Below are 23,860 nucleotides of genomic sequence, written 5' to 3'. Positions count from 1 at the left end.
AGAAGCTAATGGGTAAGATGAGTTAAATGAAATATAGGTTAGCATTTACAGAATGAGTGGTTAGGACAAAATACATGGTTACAAATCAGGATTTGGGAATGTATGAATGGTGTCCTAGCACAGGCAGCACTGATGATCCAGGTGCTGCACTCTTTTTTGAGACCACCATACATCTTGTAACAGTAGTAGTTATTGGCTCCAGGAATATCCGGCTCCTTAGCTGAGATTCCCAGCCCTATAGAGAACTTGTTGCATCTGCGGTATTTAGGGAAGATAGTACTTATGAATATTAGAACTTAGATACTAAGATAAAGAAATTACTATTTTTGAGACTCTCCTAAATAGCAGACAGTCTATGTAGAGCCTGTCCTTCCACAACAGTTATGACATTCTGACTTCAGACACATATTGTAAGTACAGTTCAGTATAGCACTATGAATGCCTCTCTAGTCTTGCATAACACAAATATAAGTATGGATAAGTAAATTTAGTGAATACTTTTGTCAAGTTCTTCAGGAGAAAATCATACATAGAAAAAACTATTCATTAAAAGAGTAAAATCAAGTTGTGCCCCACGTCTGTTGAGAGTATGTTACGATTAACTCCTTTTCTCTGTTATCATAATAATTTTTAAGTACAGTAATTAGCAATACCTGCTATAGTGTTAGAAACATCAGGTATTCAAAGTTGGAAATTTCTCGGTGTTGCCATCGCTGGGTCATATTGGAAGCTTTGAAAATCTGTCGTGGACTAGCAAAGAAATGCGCCTGAAAAAACCAAGAAAATTGTAAGAAAATAATGAGAAAACCTGGTGGGTCTTCCTTTTTACATATCTGATTTTAGTAGCAGTTGTACACATTCTTTTACTAGGTCTGTGCTAGATTTCTCTGGAGATCAAACTGCTACGTGGATACTTGAAGTTCATTTTTAAAGTTTTATAATCTAAAAAGAATAAAAGACTTAAAACATCTGACAGATGGATATGTCAAGATTTGAAAGATTTCAAACAGAAACCTTTACAGCTGTGCAAATCGAGCTGCTCCATGACAGCTTGATGTATTACAGAAATATGTTACTAAAGATTTAGAGAGATGGAAGACCATCAAATAAGAAAATTACAATACTTTTAAAATTTCACATAAGAACAAATTAATCTTTTAGGATAGGTTTTTAAATCCCTCGAGAACAAAGGAAACAATGATAAGACGACAGAACTTCATTACAAAGTCCATCCTCTGAGATCTAAATTCTGGGCAGTGTTGGGGAGTTAGTCATAAATAACTCAAGACTTTTAGAATTTGATGCCAGATTTTCTAATGTTTGTGAAAGAAGATTGTAAAGTCATTCCTTGGAGTGATAAATCAAATAGAGAAGAACTTATCATAAAATTCCCCAAACTGTTTTGTTCCTAACAAAACATCTGTAAATACCAAACCCACATCATTTAGGGGAAAAAAAAAATCTATGTATAGTTTTAGTTAACAAATCTTTACAGGTACTGGCAAACAATTCAAGGAAACAGTTACTGTAACTGAATTCTTTCTAATAAACTGCATTATATTATAAACAAATCTATCAGTATAAATGGATGGGAAATTCTGAGCAAGTGTGTCTATAGTTTAATGTATATTTAAAAATTTTCAAAAGTAATTTGTAAATAGAAATCCTGAAGTTCTTATAGAATGGCTATACTTGCAATTCAGAAATTCTTTTCTAGACTATATAAAAGAGCTAAACCACAAAACACAAGAGAAAACATCCCAGCTATTTTAATCCCATTTCTATGTACAGAAATCTATTAAAAATAAAAATTTAAAGAAACTACGATTGAGATACTCCATAAGAGTTGCTGCTGATTCTAAAAATTTGGAGATTAATCTACTTGTAACAGCTTATAATTCATCAGAATACAAGAGGTAGCCAATCCAACTAGAGATGAGGTATACCTCAAAAACTTCTATTCCCACTACCCTCAGTGAACATTAAACTGTGCTGCTGTGTTTCACCCAGAGAATGGCTGGTAATCAAGCTCTCATCTTCTGCTAAAAAAGATGTAGCAAACTGAATCATATCCTTCAGGTTTAGGATCCAAACACACAGCCTGAAGTTGGAATACTAATTTCTCACCACGTCAAATCTGAACAGTGTCCTCCAGAGCTAAAAGACAAGCATAGCATATCAGTCTTTCGCATCCAGTTCAGCTTATGTTGTTCTACACATCACTACAATAACTTTCTGATGAGGAACAATCATTTTCATCTATGTTTAAATACCACAGAGGGTTCAGGGATGCCACAGTCAAGCTAATATATTTGAATGCTGCCATAAAAGCTAATCAGTCCTACAATCAGCCTTAAATTTTAGTGAGTGGCAAGCACGAAGAAACCTCTTTTCCTTTAGAAGGTAGATGACCGAGTATCACCGCCAAAAAGACAGAAACCACAAAAAGAAAAAATCTCAAATCCAGAAGTTGTTATTACGCAAAACACATTGCAAATAGCATGCAGAAGTGATAGGCTGAGGATGCGTGTGTTCTGTAAACCAGCAGGTGGTAAAAGCTTCAAACCATGTGGGCTGGTCGGATGAAAAAAGACCTCTTAGAAGTGACAGATAAAATTATCTCAGATTGTAAAATACCTGGTCTGGGGCAGTCCAAAGATAGTACCAATACCGACCCGAGGCAGACAGTTAACCACTTTCTTTACTGTTGCTTGCTCAGGGAAGTTGAACATGACACCCACTGTGAACACAAGAGTTGAAGTACAGCATGATTTTACACCTTTTATTTTAGGCTTTCTCACACAATAAAATTTAGCTCTAAGTTTTGGCTTTAAACAGGTAAAAGATTAGACATGTTTTCTTCAGGTTAGTATAGATTTATTTTTTTACAATTTCCAGAACTGCTTTTATTTACCACTAACAGGAATTTCAATAGAAGTTGTCACTGTTACAAATCTTACGAGGTTTACATTTGTTTTCCCTTCTGAATGGAAGTTAAATCTATATGCACAGATTGACTGTCTAGAACTGATAAAGTTTATATTTACACATTTACTAATTTACTTTCTAGGTATTTTCAAGACATCGTCTTCAAAATACTATCTTGATATTTTGTTTGAATTATTTGAATGACACTAGTGAAGCAGCAACCTAAAAATGTAAATAACAATCTAATTATGGTATCACAAATGGACATTTATGACTTCACAGAGTACAACTACAGGCTACAAAATAGGAAAATGTTTATCCATATGACTAATATTCTGTTGGTCAATATGTACAACAGTGCTCTACAAGATACATGCCTGATACTTACCAGCCACATTCAAGATTAGACACCATTTTAAGCTATGATAAAAACCTTTTTACTAGAATACTGACTGCATATAACATGTTATCCTATGAAACATTTATCGATTCCATATCATTACCAAAACAATGTCCTACATTTTAAAAGCATTATCTTAAGACTTACTTTCTTTGGTGTCTTTGTATATAGTTTTTAAAGTTTCATACCAGCACAAAACCAGTAAAAGTATCTGAAGAATTTTAGTCTAAACTGCAAAGACATCATATAACCTGGTTTAAAACAAAATGCAGGGGGACAAAATGGCAGAAGAAAGTTCTCAAGTCTCAATGCACTATGTTTTGAGTGACTTGTCACAGCAAATTGTGTGTCTGAAAAATGAACTGAAGAAAGGGAGGGTGAAAAAAAAATTCATAAACAAGTCAAATCCACATTTACTTCTTGGAGTTGCACTATGGTCTAAATAAAAGACATTATTACTAGAAATAAAGCATGAAGGCATATCAGTCATTGGTCTAATCCAGTAGTGAAGTTCTTTCATTATGTTGTTTTGGTGTGTACAGCTAATAATTATTACCCTCCAAAGGGACACAAAAAATCCTTCATGCATAACAGATCAGAGGTAGGAATGTCTTAAGCAGGAGTTTTCAGAGAATGCCAAATAAACACATGGATATAAATGAAAGTGAGGCACTGCTAATGCACAGTTTTCATGCTTGATCATAATTCCTCATTGAAAAAAAAAAGTGAAAGGAGAAACTAAACTACAAAAATATACTAACTTAAATACTGAGAAATTTAATCTAAGCCCTCCTTCTGTCTACACAAATCCATACCAAAACAGATGTGACTAAACATCCAAACAGAATACACGTGGCCCCAAATCCACACTTCTCATTCCTCTAAACTCACCATACCTCTATTTGCCATGAATATCTCCAGTGCTGTATTTTGCAAAGATAACGTCGGGAAAAGATAGCTCGAATCTCTGAAAAGAGCCATTTCCATGGAGTCCTTCTGTATATGCCAGAATCTAGAAGGAAGAGACAGAGAGAATTTTTTAAATATGTTGTCTATATAGGTAATACCTTGTAAAAGGGAAACTCTTTGACCTACAAATATGTATTCTACCAATTACATGCAAAATCTGCGGCAAAATTAAAATATGCTCAAACTTCAAATCATTCTATGAACCTATAATGGATTTTTGGTACTCCTAAATACAACTACTCATGTCAAATATTTTAAAAATTTGCTTGTACTTTTCCCTTTAAAGACAACTGCCTACTTTCCACAATTGTTTCACAGTTTCAGAAACAAATGTTTGGCACTTCAGCAAAGCATTAAAACACATTCTTAAACGTACTACTAGTAAAATTAGATGCATCTGCACTGACTTGAGCCTTGTAATAACAGGCCTGTAACAAATAAGCAAGAAAAAATGTCTTTAAAGAAAAAAAATGTTCCTTACGTTTATCGTTAAGGCAACATTCATTAATTCTGGAACCAGAAAGGTTGGCTGTATAAGAGGTTAAGTATCATTTTGTCAGCTAAGGTTAAACACAAACCTGCAAATGAACTCAGCATAATCTCTCTATGGAGTAAGCGGTTGTCAAAGTAACTTGTTACAATTCCTGTCATCCCATCTGACAGACACAGATGCTTAGTCTGCCTTCACAATTCAAACTAATCCCATTTTCAGTCCTCAGCCACTTTGTTTCTTTGTTGCTTCACTTTTTCCTTTTCATTTCAAAGCTTAATTATATAAGTGTTAAGGGACAGAGAGACTGGACACTTCTCTACCTCAAATTAACAAACCATAAGCAAATGAAATTATGAGATTTGTCAATTTTAGCAAACACAAAAGCACTTAACAGAAACCCATCACAGAAAAAGAGACTCAGAAGCAATCCTTGTTAACATCACTCTTACCACAATTTCACTTGAGCAATATATTGTGTATAAAAAAGAAAAAGTGAAATTCAAGCACTTAACATAACAAAGCCTGTTAATGAAACCAATCATTTGTTTACAGATTTTTAACAAAGGAGGATTTTGCCTCACATGTAGCCTATATTCACAAATAAAACCTGCATTTTTGTAGCAAAGAATGCAGAGGCACCATTATAAAAGCTCTACACAATACAGTATAAAGTACAGTATCACATTTGTGAATTAAAAGCAAACAAGTCTGGCAAAACAAAAGCAGATAGCACAGGTGATCAGAACATACAAAGCAAATCATCTCCCACACCTTCTTTCTTTTTAACTTAATCTCTCATCTTCACCTCAATACAAGTGCCACAGTCAACTTCTCTCCCAAGCACACACACACACACACACACACACACAGAGGAAGAGAAGGAAAAAACTGAATAATTATTCAGGTACAAAATTCTAGAAATGTGATAAAAGGACCAGAGATTGTCAATGGTTGCTAAACATTTCTGGAACCGGGGAACAGACTTGGGCCATGCTGACACTTTCCATACCACATCCATAACCCATCCACACTAATTGGCACATTTGTATAATTCTACAGTGCTATTCAGAACCACTGTGGTTGGCTTTTGTCACACGCATATAAATATCCTTTAAGCCCACGACATCAAAAGAGGTAACAAAGGAGACAAAGGTGCAGTGCTTGTGTACAAAAATCTCTTCGTGCTTTTGTTGGTGTTTATCCCTCTTACAATCTTGAAATTGGACCTTATAATTTCAATGATTGGGGGTTTTTCTGAGGCAGACAGCAGTGTGATAACCTCTGCTTTTCCATAGTAACTATTAAAATACAACAGCCTGCTTGTCGCTATCAGTCTGCACATGGCAAATTCAAACACTTACTACGTGGATACTGTGAGTAATATCAGCAAATCGAATAATTATCATTTTTACCCTCTGAAGTTTTTTTGTGAGAGTGGGAACCCTGCACATGACCCCAGGCTTGCTGCATGCAACTTCCTCAAAATTGGAAGGAAAAGCTCCAACTCGAAAACAGTAGAGTTGGTTTGCACTGTACACCTTGTACAGCCAGTGTGAAGTTATAGAATTTGGTATAATAGGATTTACAGCAGAAACTGGAACTGCACTGCAGAAACACTACCAGCCACCGCTATAATAATTCTCCGAACTGCTCATTAACAGAAGTTATAAGGAAAGAGAAGCAGCTGAGGCCGGGCTGAGCAAGGCCTTCATTTCGAGTTGGAGTGGTGTCTGCCTGGTCTGCAGCTTCACTTCAAAGTCTCTGGAGTTCAATTAAAACTGGATTAGGTGGAAGCAGACCTTCTTTGGGACACTCTGTTCTCTGAAACTCCAGGCACACTGACAGCACCCTAGACAGAGGTCTAGCCCGCCAATGAACCAGTTGCCATGGAAACTGCAGCATTGCCCCTGCTCCCTGCTCATCACACCACCTATAGTAGATGAAAGGTCCAGAAGACAAACACATTTCTTTCATGTGCATTACTAAGTATTCCTTATGAAAATCCAATACAACCTTTTATTCCCTAACAAATATCTGATAGTAACAGAACCTCCTAGTTGCAGAAACAGACTCACTCTTTGAATTAAATTCAGCATTTTTATTCTGGCAAAGGGAATTTTTTTTTAATTATTGTTATCACAGCCAATATCAGAATTACAATTGTCAAAAACTATTTTTGCGTTTGCCTGTTTTCACTCATAAGCCACACAACTCAGAACTCTTACTTCAGAATTTAAGAACAACTATCTTCTTCATATTATTGTACAATATGTTGAGTTCAAAACCAACTAATTTCTGCCTTCTGTCACCACCAGTTTTGGAACAACTTGTGGAGCAGAGATTAATGAGAGTGTACAATCTAACTTAATCTGCACAAGTAGTACTGCCTCCACATGAAGAAGTATTTATAGAATTTCAGTTGATTCAACCCATCAGACTGAAGTTTAATCTACTGCACATTTCATTTGTTTCAAAAGACACCACACCTTACAGGACTAAAGACAATTTATATAGTTTAACATTTCATTTAAAAACACATAAACAAATGAGACAATTGTAAAGTTCTACGGTTCCAAATATCTCATCAGACAAACTGTTCTGTGATTAGACTTTGGCAAAACCAGATGAACAGATGTCATGACAACACTCCTAAAGACACAAAATTACTTTCACCTTTGCATGAAGTCCCCTCGTTACTTCAAGTACTAGAAATGAAGGTCTAAAGCTGTAATCAGTGGCCATACTCATGCTGCAGGCCCTGACACTACACAGCTGGAAGAAACTCCCCAAGAAACCAGCAGGTAAAGAACAGCCAGCTTCAAATTCCACTTGCAGGAGATTTTGAAATCAGAGCTGCATGAAAGCTCAGGTAGCAAAAATTAAGATCATACATAAATAAGTCCTCTCCTCACGATCTACAGTTATATATCAGCTACTTTCCCCACATTAAAATGATCCCATAGAAGCTATTCTGGCGTTTTACAGTTTGTAAAACAAATGCCCCACCACCTACCTTTTCTTCAAAACTCTCCTTGAAGGTTGATTATAAACAATGTCTGTTGTAAAAGATTTCATGCAATAGCTAAAAGATACCATCACTACAGCTGCCTTCTAAATTAGAAAAGTAATATTTCACCGAAGACTAAATGAATATTTTGCTTTACCTTTTAAGCAAGCCAATTAGCTATCGTATATTTTATTTTATTTATTTCAGAGAAAAGTACTATTGATCTTGAAAATGTGAATAGGCTAGAAGTAATTAAGTCTGCAAATGGGTTATAGAACTGAAACAGTAATTGAATAATTATATTGCTTTAATGTGCCAGCCAATTTAACTGCCACAAGTAAAATAAAAACTAAATAGCTTATTTAAGAAGCTGTTGCACATCTGTATAATTTCAAACAAAAGTTATGATGTAAGACAATGAGAAAAAAAAACCAAACAATGAAGCACCAAATAAAAATAAAGCATTTAATTTACATTTTAATTTGATGGTAGTTGAGAGATAAAATTCATAAATACATTCTTCTAGCAGCATTTCCTGTCATTTGGGGACATTTTTGTCAGGAAGGCAGAATTACAGCACTCAGAGGTTATAAAACCTCTCAGTTAGCAAGGAGCCTGGATTTCCACCATAATCTCACCCTTGCAACTGAGGAGCCTTGGATTCTACTGTTCAGGTACTATTTAGTTCCTGCCTGCAGGATTCACAGTGAAAGGGTCTTACTCTGCTCTTTGTTCAAATACGTCCAAGTACAACCAAACTAACACTCACCTTAAATACCAACATGCTCTTAAATAAATATTTATCATTTATTTTAGACTTCTCAAAGAAACAACAAATAAGATGTTTGTTTTAAATCTCATAGATATTTACTCAATCAGTCACTGAAATTCCCAGGCAAACAGTAGGAATCCAGTCCCTCCTGTGAGCATGCACAGTCTGCTACAGAATCCTGTTCAGCATTTTCATGGGTGACAAACTCAATTAAACATATTCATTACTTTAATGTTCCACTAGACAGTTTTACCCAGCATAAAAAATTTAAATAAATAAATAAATACTCTGTGACCTTTGTATCGATCAGAGCAAAATGGCTTATGCCTGGGTGTGGGTGGTGAAGGGATTGGGGAGGGGGGTGGTAAAGGACTCTTATGTTTTCTCTTCCAATTACTGAAGGAGATGATAAAACCACAGCAAATGATGTATCAGCTCATTTTATCTTATCGCTTTGGGGCTAGGTGACAATGAAGTTCATATTTCACTGGTTCCCATTGAAGATTGTGAAAATTACTTGCCCTTATGACCTGAAATTTCACTGGAAGACAGAAATTTCTCTTCTGCAAAGTAATGCAATTTTTCAGATGTCAACCTTTAGCCCAGCTTTAAAAATTAATTTCATTTATATTAACCAATGATATTGATATTTTCACAGAATGCTCTTTGATACATGAACCACCGACTAGCAAATTGATGTGCTCTAGAAGGATAAAATTATTTTATCTGAAGCTGCTGGGGACAGACAGATTTACCACAAACTGAAATTCCTATTTCACAGTATACCTTTCATATTAGCCTCAAATACCTTAAGGCCTTTGGATCTGTAAATAGTTTAATCTTTAGCCAGGATTTAGTTTTGTTTCTAGATCTATTCAGTTTTGAAATAATTTCTGTGTACACAATATACAAATAAAAACACCATGTGTTTGGAAATAAAAAAAAGTCAAACTGTCACAGACCACAGACCAGTACCTATGCAATGACACGAAAATACTCCCCAGATTATTAACACGGAGGAATGCACAACTATATATTTTCCCTTTTTCCTGCCCTAAAGCTATACTTCAAAGTAAAAAAAAGCATGCAATGTAGATTTTCTGAAAGAGGTCTTCTACAAACTACAGGTAACCTTCTCCTTGATGATCACACTGTAACTTGGAAAAAAAATTGCCAGGGGAACTTGTATTCTAAACTTTTCTGATTTGACTGTGTGGTTCTAAACACCTCACACAGACTAATAAATCTGTTAGCAAATTTAGTACCAGCTATCTTACTCTCTTCTACTGGATCCAGTATCTCATAAGCAATTTTTTTTTATTTTGATTAGCCCTGCTGACTCTTAGAGAGCAGGAGTTCTTTACCACTATCAGACAGCATTTAATCAACCCAAAGAACAAGAAGATCTGATTGCTAAAGAAAGGTGTGCAAGATAAATTATGCAGCCTAGATAGCTGAAGTTCAAAAAGAAGAAAATTAATATAGGTTTGGGTGACTGTCCAAGCCCTACAAGATTAAGGGTGTAAAGTTATTTCTTTCTTTGGAAAAAAGAAAGGAGTCAGAATTGCAAGAATTCACAGATTCTTGTAGAAGCTGACAGATGTCTTGGTTTAGTGAGCCTGTTATATTCAGATTTAAGAGTTAGTTGGATCTGCTCATCAAGACGTAGATACAAAAGGCTCATACAGATGTTTACATCATCTGGGACAGTTTTTCATCAAGAATTTACTGTAACAACTTACAAATATTCCTCTTACACCTTCTGAAATGCTGATTATTTCAGTTTTTATGTCTGTCCTCAGGTTCTACCACTAACTTCAGATCAGGCCAGGTAAACAGCAAAGAACAAGTTTTTTGATGTGGTATTTTAGACAAGCAGCTCTCTGGCCAATCATCCTCTTTTCAGTTGCCTCAGTAAATTTTGTTTTATTGATAATACACTTGTAATGTGATTTTGCAAAACAGTGTTGCAAAAAACCCCAAACCTACCACACACAGCATTTAGATCATATAAAGATCATCAAGAAAACAGTACATGCATTAACCTCAAAGGTTATTACTACAACTTTAATTTACTGATGGCAGTGTTTATAATTACTACACATGAACAGCAACAATTCTTCCTCTATCAGGGTTACCTGTTTATGCCCTTTACTATAGCACTGATGCTCATACCTGCACAGACTGCATATGCCTAGTATGTAAAATGAAACAGACAATAAATCATAAATAAGAATCTTTCAATCATATAGAAATAATTCAGAATAGTCTTTGAGAACTGCATTACCTCATACAACTTCATGATTTTATGTGTCAATTAATTTCATCAGTTAAACAGACATGGTGCAAATACTAAAAAAGCTCATTTTGATTACATTTTGTACACATTGCAAAAACAACATTGCTTGCAAAAGTTCAAGAAGAGAGCTTAAACATCAGTGAGTAAAATTCCATGAAATGATTTCTCACTGTGTAGAAGCTGTCAAAAGAAGCTGGTTGTGAAATCTACATCAAAAATGTTGAAATAAAGTATTATTAGTAATAAGACACTGTAGTAACGAAGGGTGCAGTGGCGCATTCCATGCTCGTTACCCTATGTGAGACAGAATTTTGGAGAACTAGGTGGGGAAATTCCATTTACTATCATTTTATCTATGCAACTGAGGAGCAGGTGTCTAGACCACTTCAAAAAAACCCTCACAACTCTCTCAGTTTGGTGCTAGCAGCACAACTTTGTATCAGCACAAATGTTGCTATCTCATTACTTAACTCACCTTCAAGAAAACTAAAAGACAAAGAACAGGAACCTTCAGATGTTTCAAATTTTCACTTTATGAAAAATGATCAATTAATTAGTCTTCCTTGTGAGTCAACAAAAAAAGAAATACAAATTCTGATTGTGATCATTATGGAACTTAAACCTCAAAGGTTTTTATTATACCCAGCATTTGGTATTGCCATTAAGCAAAAAAGAGAGCTATGTTTTTTAGGTGGTAATTATGACCATGATCCAAATTTTGAAAATATAATCAAATAGAAAGCCTCCTAATACAACTAAGACAACACAGGACACATTCAGTTGCAGTTCATGAGGAAGACATCTGGGTGCATGTCTCTGAAATGAGCGAGTTAAAAGTAATCTTTAAGAATACCATCAAGGAGTGTTTTTAGCCATTTTGTGTCTCAATCCTCCAGTACAGGGTCTCAAGATCAGGTTTCTTCCTGGTAAAATTTTACACAATGAAGGGTATGGATTCTTTTTGCTTCTTGTATAAGATAGCTGAAGGAAAACTACAAAAAGTAAATTGTAGAGATGCGGCCTCGTCATCTATGATTCATCACTCAGCTGAGATCAGTTTGAGTTTTCACTCAGCCTGGTTTTCAGACAATCAAAACTGATATGAGAATTATTGTGTTCTTATTCTCTCCTACATCATAAGAGCTGAGTCTTCTTTCACAATTCTGAGAAAAAAAAATTTTTTTTGCTTGTATATCAGAAGCATCTTCTAACATTTGACAAACTTGTAACAACTAAAATTACAGCAGAGGAATTTGTTCCTTTCCAATTTTGAACAGATCATGTTGTTGTGCTTTGCTCATCTTATTTTTACTAGTGGCTCAAAACGATGTCATGATGTTGTAACGCTCTTGCAACCAAAAAAAGGAAGGATTTCAAAACAAGCCCTAAAAAGATGTGTTCAAAAGATGGAAGTACCAGAGAAATTCTGAAAAGGAATCGAGCAGAGGCTTTTTTTTTTTTTAATGACAAGAAGGTATTAGTATGATGGGGGGGGGGGTTAAGTTTAAAGTTCTGGTTGGTCCCTCTTCTCTTATAAAATCCCCAGTGCTGGAAAGTCTTTGAGGATAATTTTTATCAGACTATAATGGTTGATCTCTAAGAAGTACCTAATCAGAAAACTAGGCAAATTGCCAGACTAATGACTCACAGCAGTTCATATCCATAGCAGTATAATTAGGTATGGTGAAAGGTAAGAATCAGGAGCATGTATCTCAAAAGCAGGGTACAGAAAACAATGTAGAATCTATCTTTGTTTTGCTGTCTCTTAAAGGTATTTAGCCGTTTAATATTTTTAGAATACCCTGAGTTGGAAGGGACCAAAAAGAACCACTGACGTCCAACTCCTGGCCTTGCACAGGACACCCCCAAGAATCACATCATGTGCCTGAGAGCATTGTCCAAACACTTTCTGAACTCTGCCAGGCTTAATGCTGTGATCACTTCCCTAGGGAGCCTGTGTTTTAGAACAATAAGGCTCATGTTTGCTGTAGATGTCTCTTCAAATTTCTATTTTGAACAGCAAATGAGAACAATCATGTCAGATTTCCACTGCTGTGCCCTGCACCTGCCTATTTCACCATGTTCAGGATATGACTTCTCCCATGGGCTGCTTCTCTATGTATCCAGAAAAGGTCTCTCCAGTCAGAACACGTACAAGTGGAAGCAGCAACTACAACCAAGAAAGAAGGGAACTAATGCACCTGCAACACTGGCAGTTGCCCAATGTCTGCCATTTTCACCTGATCTTGCAGGAGGAGGAGAAGAAAGCAAATGGACAATGAAAAAATAAGTTTCAGTGCCAGAAAAGAAGACTTTTTTTTATTTTTTTTTTTAATCAATGACCTGTAAGCTGACCTTCATATCCTTTCATCAGAAACAAAACAAAAACAAAAACTCCCCCACACATCTGGCAGGAAGCTAGAATACCACTCATCAAGAAAGACTCCATCTGATCAGCTCATTAATGGGAACCAAGCCCATACATAGAAGAACAGATGTGCCTCTTGAAGGCAAAGAGAAAAGTCAGACTCCAGAGCTGCCAATCCAGCAGTTCACATTAAAAGATTCTGTGCTATGCTTCGTGAGAGATACGGCACAGAAGGTGCTGCCTGCAAAGGGATGGGAATGTAAAAATGGCTTAATGCCACCTTTGTGCTGCAGAGACTGGACTGCTGCAGGAACCAAATCCCCCTTGAGTAAACTGGAGCAGCTGCAAGGGCTGCTGTGTAATGACATACACTTGCCTCATTTGGGATGCCTGCCCCATAGCCCAGGACTGTATAGTATTTCACGTTACAGAAATTTTCCCTCTTGCTCTCAGAAGCTGGGACAGAAGACAGCACAGTTCTGCTAACAAGCCCTTCACTGGTCAAGCACTTCTCCACTCACTGCAAGTTCATTGACTGCAAACCGAAGTGGAATACAGATATGACAGCAAAATAGAGGAATTGTTCCTAGGTATAAAAGGACACATCTCCTACAGGCACTTCTTTTTAACCAAGACCCACATGAGTTTACCTCATATTCTGTACCTGTATTCTTACATTTGTCTTACAATCTGGTAAAAGTAGATTAGTTTGTCAGGTAAAGGAACTGAGAGTAACCAGTCAGTGACCAAGGTTTTGCTATGGCCTGTGACTGCAAGGAAGAATCTCTTAAGACCACCTAAAGAAATAATTTATCCAATTAAAATTTACCCTATGCTTGTAAAGATCAAAAGGCCACGTGAAAAGGAGGTTTTATACAATAACTGCTGATATTCATCTTAGTAGATGCTAAAATAAAGTAATTTCAATTCAGTTTTAAAGCATTCCTACAAGCAAAGACCTTTTTCCAAGATTAAGCAAGCCATGGACATAGCTAATGTGAGGTCTACAACCAAATCTATGATTCTGGGGTAACAGAACAAGAACATAACCCTAATTTCAGTTCAAAAATGCAATAGAAAATTAAACTGCATTTCTAGTCCAAATGATTGATAAGAAAGGCTTGAAAATGTGATTCAAGTGTAACAGATACACAGACAGCAGTCTGGGGATAGCTGAACAATTGATCCAACAATATGATTTGCTTTGCCATTCCCCCTGGGGTATTAAATCTAAAACTTGCTATTCCTGAGGGCCCAATAAAAAATAAGTCTATCAAAGAATTCTGCAGATGACAGGAGGAGAGAAGGCAGTAAGTCTATGTGAAAATATTAGCTCTTGTGAAGAATTGTAATCTGGGCTGTGTTATGCATTTATCTTGCAAACCCACGATGCTGTTTTGCACAACTGGAAGTTCTCTTAAGAGCCAAAAAAAATCAAGTCTAATGTGGGAGTATTCACAAAGCCCCAGTTTCCAGCCAGTTTTCCATAAATTGTGAAGTCAAAAGGGAAAAGTATTTTAAATTGCTTCTTTTTAGACAAACCTAACCTCATAGCAATATCCTATCCGCACTGCCCAAAGTGCTGCCAAGAACGAAGTTCCTTGAAAAAATACAACAATTTATCCTCCTTGTGCATATTACAAAACTAACTTAAGGTAGCACTTTCATAGGTAACTCTTATCAAGTAAATTAACCCCATTTGAAAGAATGATGTGGGAGCCCTTCGTAAATCTTTTAAGTGGGGAAAAAATCCTAACTGGATAGGTGCTCCCTTCCCAGCCAGCTCCACATTCTGTAAAAGGTACCTGTTTTTTCAAAAGAGCAGGAAACTGAAGGAATGAGAAAAATTGATTTTGCAGAGGTGCTTTCAGCTCTTAAGTGATTTGGTGTGGAACTCAATGTTCTTTTATAAAAAAAAAAAAAAGGAAGAAAAAAGCTTAGTTTAAGATAGAAGACCTATCTTCAGAGTTTTCTCTATGAGTAACTGCAGCTGGAGTACTCACAAGTAATTTTAAGAATCTGGCATCAGTAAAAATCAAAAGTACCTCTAATCAATTCTTTCCATAACATGTTAGCAATATAGATATTCAAGTAGGTAATAATTTTAAGACATGTCAGAAGAAAGAAGATTTGAGATCTAAAATATAAAAATATCCCATTCTACAAAGAGGAACACATTTATGGCTAGAAACTTCTGTAGATTTATCACTACAAGATAATCAACTTTCTATTTGAGAAGTTAGAAGTTGAAAACTTGTGGAGTTTAATGTTTGAGCACTTATTAGAGGGCAAGAAAAGCACTCCTCACTTTTCCTCGAGTGCATGAAAATGAGCTACTGAAATTACTTGGATGTAAAACTTGAGGCAGTAGCACAGACTAAAAATAATTCATCCAGACACATCTAAGAATGTTCCACCAATGAAAAATTGATAAACCGATCAATGAAATATTGTTTTTTCTTAACAAAAGTTGTATTTGTTCATCTAGTACCTATATGGGGTTTTTTTAATGTGGTTTTTAAATTTAAAAATAGACTTAACTTTAATTGGTTGCATTAATTACTGAACCTTCAAATATACAGTAGTATTTTAACCTACCAAAAAATAACCAAAATTGGCAAGTATTTGCTTCTTAGCATTCCACCCAAACAAAATGTTGGTGTTGATAAAATTCACTTTTTAAAACATGTATCCTTGCAAATCTTAAGTCCTGTCATCTCATCACCCTGTTGGAGTTTGATTGATTACGCCTTTTCCTTATGTTCATTAATCTCATCACCTTATCTTCTACACCACTTCATTTTAGCAGAAAGGCAATAATAAAACCCTCATCCATTATCCTTTTACGCATCTAGTCAAGCGGAAATGGTTAATAACATGCTACAAATTGAACTTCAATCACCTCATTTTCTCCTTTGTCGAATGCACATTAAAATATATTCCAAAAGTGCAATTTGTTTTACAGGGGAATTTGTGTTATATTGCTACAGACAACTAAAATTAAGTGTTTCTCAGTTTGGTTATTAAATATATCCAACTGTCCTTTTATCTCTGATACTAAAACATTAACTCATTTTATTAGGGTGTAATAATACAAGAGTCTTATCTCCCAGAACACAGGGACATCTAGTCTGCCTAATAGTAAGTGTTATACAATGGGTCATTTATCTTTTTTTTTTTTTATAAATATGCTTCTGATAGTTTATGAATTGGTACATTATTGCAGATGAAATGGCTCTCCATTTAAGAAAAGTTAATTTGTTTACATGCAGGCTTATCTTCAAATGCAAGCCCTATTAGAGAAACGGTCTATAACTGTCAGAGCAAGTGAAGAGGGAAAATAGGTGGATGTAGAAAAATTTAGAGTCCAGTAATTTAACTCTGATCACCAGTTTCCTGTTTGACTATTATCTGTGTTCCATATGCACTTTGCAAATATTCTATGCTACTAAAAATATTCTACAGAAACACTAATTGAAATAAGAGTCACAGAGCTTGTTTATGTAAACTCTCCCCATCATTCCAAATACAGGCATATTTTAGCATAACTAAAATAAATTACATTTCTAAGAAGCCTACCTAGTATAAAGAAGTTCCCAAATAAGACAGGTTTGATGCTGTTTCTTCCAAAAAATTAAAGGATGGGTGTAATTCTAGCTCTTTTTAACTCAGTGACTAATCTCTTTTACGGAAAGGATGCAAGATTTTCTGCACTTTGGTCTCACTTTCTCAGTGAAACAAGACTAGTTTGATTGGTTCCTCAGTAAAAATGCATATCAAAATAAACTAATACAACCACAAATATTGTGCAACTAATACCGCAAAAGGGTATTTTCCCATGCTTTGCCTCACCTCAATTCTACAGAAACTTAATGTTAGCCTTACAAGAAGCCTAAGAATATCACAAATCCTAACTTTATTCAAAGAAGACTGAACTGAGGAGACAACCATTTTTATTACCATAAAAATGTGTATATATATATATATATACATATATATATCAATGATTTAAAAACATAAAGTAATAACTACCTTTTACACTAATGCAAAGCACAAACACAGCTCTAATTATTTATAAGATGTAAAATCACTTTTACAGTTCCCTCAATGGTCTACCTTTTTTTCTAACTCTCTTGCCCATTAAAAGTTATTTCCCAAGCCATTCAAACACTATTTCCTCTCCCCTGCTCTACCACTTTCCATTCAACCTGCAGGATTTTTGCAGGCGGCTGCCCAGCTAATGTTGCACCTCATCTTATCCATCCCCAGTCACTTCCTACTGCTACCCCAATCTCTCCTTTCTCAGAATAGTATGTTTGAAGTCATGCAGTAAAGCTGGAGTTCTGTAAGTGAGTCAGATAGAAAGTAACCTAGGGTGGAGAGAAGGAAAATAATGCAGGGTGAAGGGGTTGGAATGGTTTTAGCCTGATTGCCCCCACTCAGAACTACCACACGAAACATTTTCCCAGAAATACCTGGGGAAGGGAGGGGAGCAAGGTGATGTGATGGCACTCGAGGACTGCTTAAGCCAGTACTATTGCTGAAAGAAATGCTCCCAAAGCTTTGGTTAAGGAAAATCTTGACTCCAGTCAGAGCAGTCTCTATGTATGGTTGGTTATGTTGTCACTCATGCACCATTTCTTCCATTTCTCAAAAGTGTTAAAAAGAAGCTGCTCATTAACATTTGAACCTCTGCTGTGCACCATCTCTAGAAACTGCTTTTAATGCCATGTCTTGAAGCATCAACAATTTGTTGACACAGAGAACTGCTGTCTTCAGGTTCATTGCAAATTTCTTCTTTAGCCTTTGAAAATTTATTGTTCCCTATTTTCTTGTAGTTCAGCCAATATGGAGCTATGTGTTGCTTCTGGTCCTGCATTTAGAGAGAAAGATCTCTGGCCTGTCCTATGCTCCCACAGCCCAGGACTAGGCTTGTATTGCACCCCAGTAATACAAAAAGCATTCTGCTTCATCAAAGCACAGGACATCTTCACATCACTTTGTGTTCATGACACATTCAGCCCTGGAATAAGCAAATTCAATTCTTACCTAAATAAATAATAAAACAAAGAAATAAATAAATAATTCCGGTTTCTTCATCTTCACAAAGTTAGAAGTACTCCACTTGTTTTTGAGCTGTCCCAAGTTGCATTTAATCTCGACTCAAAAATACAGGAATAAGTTATTATGCTTGTCATCCACTCATTGCAGAGTCATTGAGTTTGACAAAAAATATTTATTATTTGCTAAAACCTGCATGCTTAAACTTTCTAGTTTCACTTATGAACACCAAAACTGTAGTTGGCGTCCAAAACTCAAATTTCAGCATGATCTGCACACAGTTAGCACATTCAGGTAGCACTTTAAAATATTAGAAGCATATCAATTGTAAAAATACAAATTTCTAAACTGTGCATACTTAGAATTTCGTCCTAATCATCAACTGATTTCTTTTTTTACATTTTGCTAACTTTTGTGTAAGCTATCTTTCAGAAAACTGCTTTAAGTATCCTCGCTTAATAACATCTTCCTTTTCTGAATGTGTAACTGAAGAGGTTTTCTACTTGTTTCCCTTTTGTTATTTAATTTACATTAGAACAGATAGTCGAGAGAGCCTTTTAGGTTCTTATGAGAAAGTCTAGTACCCAAGTGAAATAAACAGGGAATTAGAGCATCTATAAACCTACGAAGCTTCTAAATTCCTGTCTGTAGTTTACTGACAGAGGTGCAAGTTTACCCAATGTAAGTTCAACCCTTCAGCTGATGCCACACTTTTGCAAAATGTAAATCACTGTTGGTGCAGCACTTGAATGAAGCAATTTATTGCAGAAATAAATGAACAACTGAATACTAAGCAAGTCAACATGAGTCTTGATTCCAGTCTCTAACCACCATTCCTGTACCACATAACATGTCATCATCCATAAGTAAATGAGTTAATCAATTTAATGAGGATTCAGACAAATCGGCTGCCTAATGAGCACTCAAACTGATGTGGCAAGGATTGTGCTCCAGTGCTGACAAAATCAGTTTGATCAAACTGTGACAAAAGCAGCAAAGCACTATCCCTTCAGCACGTTTTCCTGCATCTTATTAACATGAAATTATAATCACTATTTGCAAATTGTATAGGAAAGACATTTATTATGAAAGAAATGTAAGTATATGCTTTATCTACTCTTCTTTCCTGCAAACCTGTGTATATTGTTGGAATTCAGTTTAGTGATCATTCAGTTCTTTTTGAAAATAGCAATCAGATAGAGTTGTTTAAAGTAATTTGGATTGAGTATGCCAAGAGAATTTACAGAGACATAACACTGTATGATTTTTCATTTTATAAACAATGCCACTTGGTAAAACCATAATATAAACCAAACGAAATAAATCAAAATATTACACAGCTTTGCAAACAGTTCAGAAAATTAACACTGGAATCTCTCTGAAAGCAAATAGAAAAAAATCCCACTCTAGTTTTTAAATGAATGATAATGCTCTTATGCTGATTTCTCAACTCCATAATGCTAAGAAGGAAAAATCACAGGCCAAGGAAAGAAATGAACCTATCTAGTATTTTACGTACTTCTTTTAAATCCTTTAATAAGGGCTCCTGTAAGAATTTTCTAGCAGTACTAACTAATTATGTCTAGGTTCAAAGTGCAGGGCCAAGGAGGGTCCAGAAGACAGGAACATAAAACCTGAAAATAACTAAAAATGAAAATCTGAAAGTAAAAAAAAAAAAAAGTCATCATTTTAAAAAAGTAAAAGCTAACTCTTACTTTCCAAGTATTATCTGTCTAGAACACTTTCTACAGTTGGGGAAAAGCACTTCTGCACTGGGTAGCTTAAATGCAAGAGATATAAAGATATAACAGAAAAGTTTTTACATGTAATAGCAGTTTCTAAAAAGCACTGCTGTACCTGCAGCCACACAGATCATATAACTCTTCACTAGGGTTAAAAGAATTAAGTTCTGGATGTTAACATGGAGTCAGTAACAATTTAACATTCATGACTTCCCTTTCTCAAAGGGAAAGTGTTGTGCCTGTAATATCTGATTATTTATCCTATGAGCACTACAAGGAGCAAGGTGGGAAATAGCAGAAGCCACAACTTTTGCCCAGGAACATGGGATGGAGCAGCTTTAACATTTCAGCATAAAGTTAGAAGCAACACCTGACTTCTACATAAGGACACGCAACTTCAGATATCAGTGCACTTATATTCCCTGGAGTGGGAATCTTTGGCTTTGGGATCTGTGTTTGAAAAGCAATCCAGAGACAGTGTAAATGATGTTGCATCCAACATATACAGAAGGATGTCGAACTGCCAAAAGAGTAATTAGGCTCATTCCCAAAATAAGACATAGATATGCATATTTTTAACAAAACCCATGAAAATATTACATTAAAACAACAGTAGAAATCAGTGGCAGTTGACAATACTCAACTGCTATATCCTTACACTATTTTAACACCAGACACTTTCTCCTCCAAGGACAGTGTTCTTGATAACAAGGTAAATTAAGTCTGAAAAGGTTGAACTCTCCACTTCCATGATTCTTATCACAACCATGTGTTTCCAATCAATTTAAAGGATTTCGACTAAAATCTTAATTCATCAGTCAATATTTGACTAAGGTTGGAGTTTATGGCTACGGCTCCACAGCAGCTGGCAGCCACTAGGATGGTCTGGCCTGCTCCAAACTGTATGGTCCTGTTGCCTTCTTTCTCCTGTCACTAAGAGTCCCATGGTAGAGGTAACTGGCTCAGGGAATTGCCCTTGTAAAAATCCAGGGAAGAAAGGGCAGCTTCCTGTCAGGTCAGTTCCCTAACTTGATTCATCAGGTAAATCACTGAACACCTTTGGTTGGAAGGGACCTTCACGGATGTGGCACTTGGTGCTACGGTCTAGTTGAGAAGGTGGTGATTGGTCAAAGGTTGGACTCGATGATCTTCAAGGTCTCTTCTAACCTAAATGACTCTGTAATTCTGTGATTAAAGATCATTTACTTCTAACCCCACAGTTGGCACAGATGTCACCCACGAGGTCAGGTTGCTGAGGGCCCTGTCCAACCTTGCCTTGAACACCTTTAGTTATGGGGCACTCACAACTTCTCTAGGCAACCTGTTCCAATGCTTCAGTACCCTCTGAGTAAAGAATTTCTTTCTGATACCTAAACTAAGCTCTCCTCTTTTAGTTTAAACTGGTCCCCCTTATCCCATGACTATCTGCCAGTATAAAATGGCGCCCCCTCCCCTTTTTTATAAGCCCCTTTTAGATACTGGAAGGTGGTCTGAGGTCTCCCTGGAGCTTTTTGTTCTCCAAACTGAACAGCCCCAACTCTCAGCCTTCGTAGGAGAGGTGCTCCATCTCTCCCATCATCATCATGGCCCTCCTCTGGAAAGTTCACATCCTTCTCGTGCTGAGGACTCCAGACCTGTACTGTACACTCCACCTGTACTCCACGTGGAGTCTCAGAAGGGTAGAGTAGAAAGGGAGAATCACTTCCCTCAACCTGCTGGTAACAACTTTTTTCGTGCAGCCCTGGATGTTGGGGGAAAGGAATCACAAACTGGGTCCAATGATTCTTCCAATGTCAGATGCCATTTGCATCAAATTAGTAGTGGAAATCTCAGTTTCAGGAACCACTACATACTTTTGTGCCTCTGAAAATATCTTGTCATTGCAATTGTGCAGGTGTTTTCCAGCATAGTTTCTCTCTGCTAGTTATAGGAACACATTGCAGGAGAAAGAACTCAGCTAGTTAGTTTTGCTTGAATATAACTTCATAATAATTTCCAAGAAACTTTCAACTGAAAAGATCACACAACTTTGGGATAAAAAATACCCCCAACTGGACAAATTCTAATACAATAAAATTTGTACTGCAACACAGTTGTGCTCTTTGGTGACAGAAAGAATATAAGTGGTAAATCCAAGTGCCTCTGGAATGTCTGTTTTTTACAAAACGCTTACATCTGCCAAAGTAGGTAACTTCTCTAATGCTATAAGCAAACAGCATCCACGATTTCATTCTAGATCATCTTTAGGTGCAAAGCTACTTTTTTAAACAAAAAATTCATGACAGTTTTCTGCCTGCAACAAATGGATATGACTGTAATTTGCTAAAAAGTCATGACTATTTCCAAAACCTTAGTTATTCAAATATTTTGGTTGTACCCCCCAGTAGACAGATTTTGTGGTAGCAGTTAATTGTAATTACACTGCAACACACGTAACTATTAAAGAAAAGGTACACAGTAGATGAGAGAGATGTTTTACATGTTATATTGGGAAAAAACCTCTTCTTTTATGAAAAAAACAGCTGAGACTGTCAGCCTAATTTCACAATACTAAAAGGAAGCACTCAACACCAAAAGCACCTTGTACACTTAATTCAAGAAAAGTTACCTTCCTTCTTCTTAAAGGATATACTCTTATTGACATGGATTTACTTTTCCCAATTAAGGGCTCTCAGTGAAAGATCTGTAAAAGCTGCTGCCTTATACACAATTAACAGTCAAACTGTAACACAAATTACACGTCATCCTTATCAGAGTTTACACATTGAACTCCTGTATCTGTTGCCAGCAGGCAGCCCTCTCTATCTAGGGAATATCGTCATGAATTTGTTCAGTGTCTCAGCACAAAATCTCACCCCAAAAGATGGTTTACTATCCCTTCTGTGTCAAAAGCATATGGAGCTCCATCACACCATTTATTCCGTACAGTCCCTGAGCAGGTTTCATGGCCACTGCCCTACAGAAGGTCAGTCTGCCATTTCTAGGGGCTTATCTCAGAGCAAACTTCCATGCACGTGCTGTATCATCCTCACAAACGTGTGAGCTGAGACCTGTATGTCTTTTTCTGAGCATCCTTCCCTGTTTTTAAGGATAATAATACGTTATTCCTAGCAAATCTAGTTGCAGATCTGCTTTAGCCATCCGAGACTATCTTTAATCACATTTGCTAATTACAAATTCAAAAACCGCTCTCCAGGACACTAAAGCTCAACCTGCATTCTTTCTTGTGACCACAACAAAACTGAAACAAACCTGGAAAGGATGGTTGTGAGGTAACACAGTGAGGCTCAGGAGAGACAGATCACTGCTATAAAAGTTCATTTCGGGATTGGGGGGATATTTAACGTATAAAAGATTTATTCATATCATCAGGAGACGATGTGCATATAATGAAAGTAACTTGATCTTTCTAACAACATAGTGGAAAAACACTTCCTAACTTATACTGTGCACTGCTCAGAACTTTGTGGTTTTATTTTTACAGCTATGACCTTGCATTTAAAGCAGCATCAAGAATGACACGCTCTTTTCACTATTCCTTTCATGCCTGGAATGCTATTTATTCTCTTTTTTCATAGTTACAAGCTTTTTTATTTTACATTTGAGTGTATTGCGTTCCTCTTACCAAAACAGTTATAGAGATGAAATCACAGTTAGTATTAAAGCTTTAAAAATTAATTCATTTTCTCATATGTTCTAATTTTTGAAGTATAAGCACAGTCATCCTCTTTTTCAATATGAAGAATTTGAATACAATACTATATTCTGCAAATCTCCCTTAATCTTAAATGCATTTTGAGTAAGATAAGTGACTATCCTTC

The 23,860-nt window shown here is 36.1% G+C and overlaps 1 protein-coding gene across 1 annotated transcript in view; it reads right to left on the bottom strand.

Moving 5' to 3' along the window:
• The window catches only part of LRBA (LPS responsive beige-like anchor protein), a 399,190-nt gene that overhangs the window by 126,092 nt on the left and 249,238 nt on the right, over positions 1-23,860 (bottom strand). The window contains 7 exon segments of the mRNA XM_032687089.1: positions 654-668; positions 671-757; positions 760-767; positions 2,638-2,740; positions 4,225-4,266; positions 4,269-4,310; positions 4,313-4,340. Of these exon segments, the coding sequence (XP_032542980.1) occupies positions 654-668; positions 671-757; positions 760-767; positions 2,638-2,740; positions 4,225-4,266; positions 4,269-4,310; positions 4,313-4,340 (325 nt within the window).

The sequence above is a fragment of the Chiroxiphia lanceolata genome, chromosome 4 (genome assembly GCF_009829145.1).
Source record: "Chiroxiphia lanceolata isolate bChiLan1 chromosome 4, bChiLan1.pri, whole genome shotgun sequence".
In the NCBI taxonomy this organism is placed as follows: domain Eukaryota; kingdom Metazoa; phylum Chordata; class Aves; order Passeriformes; family Pipridae; genus Chiroxiphia; species Chiroxiphia lanceolata.
Note: the sequence above shows the minus strand (reverse complement) of the source record. Positions and strands in the feature narration are given on the sequence as shown.